This window comes from Dendrobates tinctorius, unplaced genomic scaffold, assembly GCF_039654945.1.
Source record: "Dendrobates tinctorius isolate UK_male_01 unplaced genomic scaffold, ASM3965494v1 ptg000075l, whole genome shotgun sequence".
Classification (NCBI taxonomy): Eukaryota; Metazoa; Chordata; class Amphibia; order Anura; family Dendrobatidae; genus Dendrobates; species Dendrobates tinctorius.
Genome location: NW_027361743.1, coordinates 42,172,571 through 42,182,500, shown reverse-complemented (window position 1 = coordinate 42,182,500; position 9,930 = coordinate 42,172,571). Strand labels below are relative to the sequence as shown.

The following is a 9,930-nucleotide window of genomic DNA, read 5'->3' as shown; positions in this document are numbered from 1 at the left end:
CCTAAAGTGAGAAGAGGCGACATATTAGAGAGCACACGAGCAATGACTGCACGCTATTTTACAGCATGTGATCAGCAGCTCCATCACCGGAAGAAAAAGTAGAATCTGAATTCATGATTAATAGAAAAGGATCTATACCTTAAGAAAAAAAAAGAAACATGGCAACTATACTAAACCAGATGTCTCTTCTGCAAAGCAATTTGGGTAAACTCACAGGCGGCTTTGCTCTGGTTCCACTAATCACAGCTAAAAACCAGGGTAATCCTCTTGCATTTTTTGCCGCCCTAGGTGTGAAAATTCCCTAAGAATAACACAGCAAGATAAGCTGCTGACTGGTTGGGGTCAACGGCTGAGACCCCCACTCATCTCAAGATCAGGGCTATGTAATACCACGTTAGAATGGAGTACGTCAATGACTATGGGACTTGGGACCTAGCCACGAGCTGTACTATGTAGTCCAATAGAGAATGAATGGAGTGGTGGCACGTGTGCTCTATTCTAATGGCGAATGTTAGAGCCACTTCTCAGGATTAATAGGGGTCTCCGGGAGTTGCTCCCTCGATCTGCAAATTCTAAATGTACTGTGGATAGGACATCACTCGCCCAGTAGTTAAGCTTTAGTATGGTTGCACATCACATTTCGCCAAGGACAGGTCAATGGGTAGGCACACACATGACTTTAGACAGATGTATTGATGCCCAACATTTCCTTCCTATATTTAGTTTAGGTGATAGTTGGTACTTTATAGGTTCTTATCCCATGATGTGGACCGGAGCCTCCAACACAACTTCTATCAGGAAAGAGCAATGTCAACCCACACAATGGATAGCACAGGAACCTGGTGGACACCAATTATAAGCCCAACTGGGTTTGTCAGGCACTAACAAGAAAAAGCAATGTTAGCCCAACTAATGACACAGCAACCTGGTGGACATATAAGTTGGCTATATCTGTGTACATATACAAAAACACAACATGGTAAGGATAACACAGCTTTAGAGAACAGAGGAAATCAGACACTCTTTCTTCTGTTCTTTATGGTTGGGCAGACCAAATTAATGTGCCATCACTTGGTGGCTCTACATTAGGCACATGAAAGCCACATGTCGCCTCAGGGCAACGAGTTGGGCATCATTGATCTAGATGTACATTACTATAATAGGAAAAAAAGTATCTACTGTATGTATAACCTTATTTAAGCAACTTCGTACTAAACTGAAGCTCTACTTTGAAGCCATTGCTCATAATGCAATTCCCATATATATTAGGAAAAAAATCTCCAAAAGTGAAGCTGGATCAGTAGCTGTAATGGCTGTAAATCAAGTTTAATATAAAAGGGTGTAAACATTTTTATGATCCATTCCTAAAATCATTAGATTCCAACTTTTTTTTTTACAGGGGAAGGGTCGATATAATGTATAAGCTGCTGCTCTTATAAACATTATATAATTTTGTTTTATTATTTACTAGTGTTAAAGTACTTTTAGCATTTGTATGGTTTCCTAGGTTTGGTTATATGGTATACTCAATGAACTTTTGTATCTTTCTTGTACTTCCATTCTATACTTATAGGATACTGAGCGCTCCCACAGGAGATAACAAGTATAAAGATCCCTAGACCTGTGGCGTTCATGTCCTGAGACATTCCAGTCTATTCAGCCTTATGGAAGACACCATGGGCTTTACTGCACATAACCATGATGTCATGACACTTCAGTGACACCAGACATGCGAGGTAGGGTTGAGCTGCCCAAAATGTGACAGATGGAGGGCGAGAGCATGCAGCAGGAACAGAGTTGTCTTTGGATCCTTGACTAGCGTTATTAGATATAGCTAGCTGTATGGTGAACAAGATCATCTTACGCTCCTCCTCTTGATGAAACGGACATGCGAAATGTGCATCAAGGAGGTACATGCAGTAGTCACCATCAGGGACGCAAAATGGGTAAGGACTTTATTGATTACCCGAATGGTAGTACAGGCAAGTATTAGACAGATCGATTTGCAGGACTCCGGCCCATCAACCTGGTCAGCCCTCTTTGTCCAATGGACGGGTGGCCTGCGAATCTCCTTACCTACCGGTCTAACCCACAAGTGAGTGAATATTGTGATTCTTATGACCCACATTGTTTAGTATGCTTCTGCTCTATCACCTATGTGCTTGTATGTCTACATTATTACTATGTCTCCCAATATATTCCCTCTACCTGAATTCTCCAAGGAGGCCTCCTCATTTTATTATGTATGTAGAATAGATTTTATTATTGTATACAAAATAAATGGCATTTATTAAGGTATAATAGTACCTGAAACTTCTTTGGGTGAATTTGTTCTTTCGATCAGGTTTTTTTTGTATAGCTGCCTACCTAATACACCACAAACACTGCAGCCTTTCAAGAATTTTGGCATCAATAAAGCACTTACCGCCGCACTCCGTCCTGGGAAATTGAAGAACGTGTCGGGTCCATGTCTCTGTGGCATTTGATTGAGCACTGATAACAATTTCACCGCATGCCTTGGCTGTCAAAAAAGAAAGAGTAGCAAACGCTAAGTGAAAGCACTCTCCGACAAATGCCCATAAACAGCAATAGATTACCGAATACTTCATTTAAGATCCGCTATTTGAGGCTACTTTAGAGAAACGTTCAATCAGCGGGAGGAACAGGTTTATTTCTATCTGCCTCAGGAGACATTTGATTGTAACCTCAAGCTGTAAAGCATTAATAGAGAATGTCGGCCCTGACCACAGCTTACCCAGATTCCATTTTCGCCTCGCAACATACTAAAGAGAAGCTTCAGTTCTTTGACTGTGATGCTGTAGCTGGCGAGGACGCCCAACATGTCAACCAGAAGATCTAGAAAGGTAGATAAAAATACCATTAGTTCAACCTCAGCCCGCCAAAAGATGACCTCTTTCCTTACGTCAGTGGGGTGTCCTAACACTTTCAGAGGATTCAGACATTTCTCCATTGTTCTATTTCAATCCGAAATTTCACAGGGAAGGACCTCAGCACACTTTCATGAAGCCTTGCTGTGAGATCAAAGGGTCAAGAAAGCTTGAGAGGCTGAAACTCATCAGGGGGTGATGGGATAGGACTAAATGTAAATCTTACAGTTTCTAAATCGACATTAATTATAGGGGAAAAAAGAAGAATGAAAAAGTTATTAAATGTGCGAACTTGGCAAATTGTGGGAAAGTGCGTATACGAGAGTGCAAATAACACACCCAAGCTTACCCCAACTGACTCCAGGCCAAAATGTAGCTTGCAGGGACATACAGTCTACCATGGAGACTGTGTATATATAATATATACACACACATATTAATCTATACATACAAACACGGTGCCTTGAAAAAGTATTCATAACCCATGAACTTTTCCACATTTTTGCATGTTACACCCACAAACTTAAAAGTATTTTATTGGGATTTTAAGATATACCAAAACACAGTTTGTGAAGTGTAAAGGAAATGATGCATGGTTTTCTAAATATTTATCTCAAAATGGTGACATGCATTTGTATCCCACCCATTCTATTCTTATACCTGTAAATGCAATCCTGAGTGACCAATTGCCTCCACAAGTCACATAATTAGTACTTTGAATTCATCTGTGTGTAACTTATTCTCAGTATAACTACAGTTGTACTGTGATGGCCTCGGCGGTTAGTTTGTGACATTAGGGACCGAACTGCATCATAAAAACCAAGGAACACTCCAGACAGGTCAGGGATAAAGTTGTGGAGAAAAGAAAAGCAGGGTCAGGTTATAAAAAATAGCACAAGCTCTGAATATCTCATGGAGCACTGTTCAATCCATCCAAAAATGGAAGGTGCATGGGACAACTGCAAACCTAACAAGACATGGCCATTCACCTAAATTGATATCCCAAACAAGGAGAGCACTACTTAGGCTGGTTTCACATTTGCGTTTTTTTTCGCGGTAATTTAGCGCTAAATAGCGCATGCGTTTTTTTTTCCTATACTTTGCATGGGATGCGCTTATGTGCGCATACACATGCGTTTGTACGCGTTTTACCTCGCATGCGTTTTTTTGCGGTATGCGCTCGGGCGCACAAAATGCAACTTGTTGCATTTTTTGTGCGTCCGATTTGCCTCAAAAAAACGCATGCGCGCGCAATGCGTTTTTTTACAGCAAGACACCCAATATAAGTCTATGGGTGCGCATATGTGCGCATTGGCATGCTTATGTATGCGTTTTTTTGCACGTGCGTTTTTTTTTGTTAACCATGGAATTTAGGGGTTTGGGTTAGAGTTAGGGTTAGTTAAGGGGGTTTAGGGTTAGGGTTAGGGTCAGGGTTAGGGTTAGGGTTAAGTATGGTTTGGTTAAGGGTTAGGGTCAGGGTTAGGGTTAGGGTTAAGTATGGTTTGGTTAAGGGTTAGGGTCAGGGTTAGGGTTAAGTATGGTTTAGTTAAGGGTTAGGGTTAGGGTCAGGGTTAGGGTCAGGGTTAAGTATGGTTTGGTTAAGGGTTAGGGTCAGGGTTAGGGTCAGGGTTAGGGTTAAGGTTAGTTAGGGTTTGGGTTAGGGTTAAGTATGGTTTGGTTAAGGGTTAGGGTCAGGGTTAGGGTTAAGTATGGTTTGGTTAAGGGTTAGGGTTAGGGTCAGGGTTAGGGTCAGGGTTAGGGTTAGTAAACTCATGGTTTGGGTTAGTGTGAGGGGCCACCTAATGTTGGAAAAAAACGCAAACGAGGTAAAAACGCACTAAAAACGCATACAAACGCATACAAACGCATAAAAACGCTGCGTTTTTTTCATGCATGCTCATAAAAATGCTTGAAAAAAACGCAGCAGTTGTATGCTTTTGTATGCGTTTTTCAATGCGTTTTTTTGCGGGAAAAACGCGCTGCAAAAAAAAGCAAGTGTGAAACAGGCCTTAGAGAAGCAGCCAAACAGCCCATGGTAACTGTGGAGGGGCTGCAGAGATCCACAGCTCAGGCAGGAGAATCTGGACACAGGACAACTATTAATCATATAGAGTGGCAAGAAGAAAGTCATTTTTGAAAGAAAGCCACAAGAAGTCCAGTTTGCAAAAAGCCATGCAGGGAATACAGGTAGCATGTAGAAGAAGGTGTTCTGGTCAGATTAGACCAAAGCAGGATTTTTTTGGACTAAATGTAAAGAGCTCTGTGTGGGGCAAAATTAACAATCACACTGAAAACACCATCTCCACCGTCAAACATGGTGGTGGCAGCATCATGCTGTGGTGATTGCTTTTCTTCAGCAGGGACAGGGAAGACAAAGGAAGATCTCTTCCTCTATCAAAATTCTTAGATGCCACAGTCGCTATTGATCATAGTAGCAACATGGATAAGTGTCTGCACCGGATGCACTACTGATGGCACAAGAAGGGCTGCGTTTTCGCCATTTACTGGACCTAACATTCTTTACTGCGATAATATGACTCCAGTATTGCGCCCAAAGAGAGATGGAAGCTGATGGAGCTATATAACAATAACTAGCGGTATATTTAACTCTGCTCAACGAAAGTGACTCAGTCTTAGAGGGGGGGTTGTGGTAAGTGGGCTTCACATAAGGAGCTGCCCAAATGTGTGGATAACATAAGGGATGACAGCAGAGAACTACTGTGTTACATTTTGAGGCTGCAAAACTTAGCATAAAAGTAATTTGTAAACTCCAATAATTCAGTGGCTGATAAAGTTTGTGATAAAGAATTGTAAATACATCATGATAGGAAATATTCAGTATCACATCATACATAAACCGAGCAAATTAAAATTCTCATATTGAAGGCAAAATATTATTTTCTCAAAATCATGTTTGTCTGTACATGTGTGATTATCTCAACTCTTCAGAGTTTATGTCTACAGTGAATACAGGAGGGAGTTCACAGATCTGGCACAGGTAGATTGATAGAGCCGGTACGTTCTATCCCCCACACATACCCGAAAATCATTAACATTTCACTGAACTCTAACAGGGAAGCAATGGGCCCCTTTAACGATCATGTGAGGTGAATTTGTCCATTTATCTTTTCCACTTCTAAGCTAAACAGTGTAAATGGTATGAAGCACCTGTGCAAGGTATCATTGAGCAAGGCAGCGATCAAAGGTGACCACCCAATATACTGCAACACAAGGAGAAGTGCGCCTGTGTATGAGAAAATTTTAGGGGGTTAAATGACTTTGGGCCACTGATCTCACACCAGCATTGCATAGATCTTGATGCCCCGCATCAAAGTATGGTAATGTTACGCCAACTTGGCCCAAATGGGTTTTGGTTCTGACCAGTCCTGATGCCCAGAATCCATTTGGGACAGACTGAAGTGACATTACTTTGATGCGGGGTATCAAGATCTAGGCAAAGGTGGTGTGAGATCAGTGGCCCAAAGTCATTTAACTTCTTAAAACACCAGTTACTTATTCAATTCTGTGAAAAGTGTCTGTTTGAACACTTTGATGCCAGTTCTCATGCCCATGACCTGTTTGGGCCAGACTGGAGTGATCTGAAATTGATGCGTGGCCCCTGAAAAACATCAATTACTTATTCAAATCTTTAAAGTCGATCGTCTGCCCACTTTGATACAATTTCTGATGGCCAAAACCCATTTGGACCAGGCTGGAGCGACCTGAATTAAATGTGGGGGCATCACTATCTATGTGTCTGCATTGTGAGATCAGTGGGCCAAAGTCATTTATCCCTTTCAATACTGCCCTTCGGTGCCCATTTTTGTGCCAGTTTTATAACTTGTAGCCTCATTTATGTGTATTCATGGCAGGGCTCCTCACTGCAATGTGGTTTATTTTTTTTTATGCTAAACCTGTATATAAAAAAAAAAAAAAAAAAAAAAAGGTTGCCAAAAAAGAAACCAACTTCAGCATGTTGGGTTTCTATGAGGAGATAAGTGCCAATCTGGATGTTGGTAATGCGTCTAATATGATTTATCTGGACTCTGCAAAGGCATTTGATACTGTACCACATAACAGAATATACTGAAGCAGGGACTGGGGGAAACTATATGCAGATGGGTAAGGAATTGGCTAAATGACCGGAAGCAAAGAGTCATCACAAAATGGTACATTCTCTAAATGGGATACAGTCAGCAGTGTTGGCCGCAGGAATCTGTACTGGGACAGAGCAGTGGGGACCGCAGGGTTCTGTACTGGGACAGAGCAGTGGGGACCGCAGGGTTCTGCACTGGGACAGAGCAGTGGGGACCGCAGGGTTCTGCACTGGGACAGAGCAGTGGGGACCGCAGGGTTCTGCACTGGGACAGAGCAGTGGGGACCGCAGGGATCTGCACTGGGACAGAGCAGTGGGGACCGCAGGGATCTGCACTGGGACAGAGCAGTGGGGACCGCAGGGATCTGCACTGGGACAGAGCAGTGGGGACCGCAGGGATCTGCACTGGGACAGAGCAGTGGGGACCGCAGGGATCTGCACTGGGACAGAGCAGTGGGGACCGCAGGGATCTGCACTGGGACAGAGCAGTGGGGACCGCAGGGATCTGCACTGGGACAGAGCAGTGGGGACCGCAGGGATCTGCACTGGGACAGAGCAGTGGGGACCGCAGGGATCTGCACTGGGACAGAGCAGTGGGGACCGCAGGGATCTGCACTGGGACAGAGCAGTGGGGACCGCAGGGATCTGCACTGGGACAGAGCAGTGGGGACCGCAGGGATCTGCACAGGGACAGAGCAGTGGGGACCGCAGGGATCTGCACTGGGACAGAGCAGTGGGGACCGCAGGGATCTGCACTGGGACAGAGCAGTGGGGACCGCAGGGATCTGCACTGGGACAGAGCAGTGGGGACCGCAGGGTTCTGCACTGGGACAGAGCAGTGGGGACCGCAGGGATCTGCACTGGGACAGAGCAGTGGGGACCGCAGGGTTCTGCACTGGGACAGAGCAGTGGGGACCGCAGGGTTCTGCACTGGGACAGAGCAGTGGGGACCGCAGGGTTCTGCACTGGGACAGAGCAGTGGGGACCGCAGGGATCTGCACTGGGACAGAGCAGTGGGGACCGCAGGGCTCTGCACTGGGACAGAGCAGTGGGGACCGCAGGGATCTGCACTGGGACAGCGCAGTGGGGACCGCAGGGATCTGCACTGGGACAGAGCAGTGGGGACCGCAGGGATCTGCACTGGGACAGAGCAGTGGGGACCGCAGGGATCTGCACTGGGACAGAGCAGTGGGGACCGCAGGGATCTGCACTGGGACAGAGCAGTGGGGACCGCAGGGATCTGCACTGGGACAGAGCAGTGGGGACCGCAGGGATCTGCACTGGGACAGAGCAGTGGGGACCGCAGGGATCTGCACTGGGACAGAGCAGTGGGGACCGCAGGGATCTGCACTGGGACAGAGCAGTGGGGACCGCAGGGATCTGCACTGGGACAGAGCAGTGGGGACCGCAGGGATCTGCACTGGGACAGAGCAGTGGGGACCGCAGGGATCTACACTGGGACAGAGCAGTGGGGACCGCAGGGATCTGCACTGGGACAGAGCAGTGGGGACCGCAGGGATCTGCACTGGGACAGAGCAGTGGGGACCGCAGGGATCTGCACTGGGACACAGCAGTGGGGACCGCAGGGATCTGCACTGGGACAGAGCAGTGGGGACCGCAGGGATCTGTACTGGGACAGAGCAGTGGGGACCGCAGGGATCTGTACTGGGACAGAGCAGTGGGGACCGCAGGGATCTGTACTGGGACAGAGCAGTGGGGACCGCAGGGATCTGTACTGGGACAGAGCAGTGGGGACCGCAGGGATCTGTACTGGGAGCAGTGGGGACCGCAGGGATCTGTACTGGGAGCAGTGGGGACCGCAGGGATCTGTACTGGGAGCAGTGGGGACCGCAGGGATCTGTACTGGGAGCAGTGGGGACCGCAGGGATCTGTACTGGGAGCAGTGGGGATCTGTACTGGGAGCAGTGGGGACCACAGGGATCTGTACTGGGAGCAGTGGGGACCACAGGGATCTGTACTGGGAGCAGTGGGGACCGCAGGGAGCTGTACTGGAAGCAGTGGGGACCGCAGGGAGCTGTACTGGGAGCAGTGGGGACCGCAGGGAGCTGTACTGGGAGCAGTGGGGACCGCAGGGAGCTGTACTGGGACGGAGCAGTGGGGACCGCAGGGAGCTGTACTGGGACGGAGCAGTGGGGACCCGCAGGGAGCTGTACAGGGACCGATTCTTTTTAACCTCTTTATTAACGACCTAGTGGATGGGAGTAAAGTGTCAGTCTTTGCTGACGACACCAAACTATGTAGAATATTAACATATGACCTTGACATTACAATATTGCAAAATGATCTGGATAAGCTGACTGAATGGCCTAATGAGGTTTAATGTAGATACAGGTAGAGTAATGCACCTAAGAAGGATTAATCCTGATGCTGCATATACAGGTGCTTCCCACAAAATTAGAATTATTTATTTCAGTTCTTCAATACAAAAAGTGAAACTCATTCTATAGATTCATTACAGAGTGATCTATTTCAAGTGTTTATTTCTGTCTATGTTGATGATTAAGGCTTACAGCCACTGAAAACCCAAAAGTCATTATCTCAGTAAATTAGAATACTTTAAAACACCGGCTTGAAAAATTATTTTAAAATCCAAAATGTTGGATAATGAAATCTCCATCTCCAAAAAGCTTGTCGGCAGAGGGAAGCATGAAGTGCTCTAAAATTTCCAGGTAGACGGCTGCACTGACTTTGGTCTTGATAAAACACAGTGGACCTACACCAGCAGATGACATGGTTCCCCAAACCATCTCTGATTGTGGGAACCTCACACTAGACCTCAAGCAGCTTGATTTCCAAGGTCTAGTGTGAAGTTTCCACAATCAGTGATGGTTTGGGGAGCCATGTCATCTGCTGGTGTAGGTCCACTGTGTTTTATCAAGACCAAAGTCAGCGCAGCCGTGTACCAGGAAATTTTAGAGCACTTCA

The 9,930-nt window shown here is 46.2% G+C and overlaps 1 protein-coding gene across 6 annotated transcripts in view; it reads right to left on the bottom strand.

Moving 5' to 3' along the window:
* Nucleotides 1–9,930, bottom strand: part of NBEA (neurobeachin) — a 915,436-nt gene that overhangs the window by 743,475 nt on the left and 162,031 nt on the right. For all 6 annotated transcript variants that reach the window (XM_073583206.1, XM_073583210.1, XM_073583208.1 and 3 more), the window contains exons 3-5: nt 2,756–2,856; nt 2,426–2,521; nt 1 (exon numbers count right to left, since the gene is read on the bottom strand). The exon at nt 1 is cut by the window's left edge and continues 121 nt beyond it. In XM_073583206.1, the coding sequence (XP_073439307.1) occupies nt 1; nt 2,426–2,521; nt 2,756–2,856 (198 nt within the window). The remainder of the gene's footprint in view (nt 2–2,425; nt 2,522–2,755; nt 2,857–9,930) is intronic.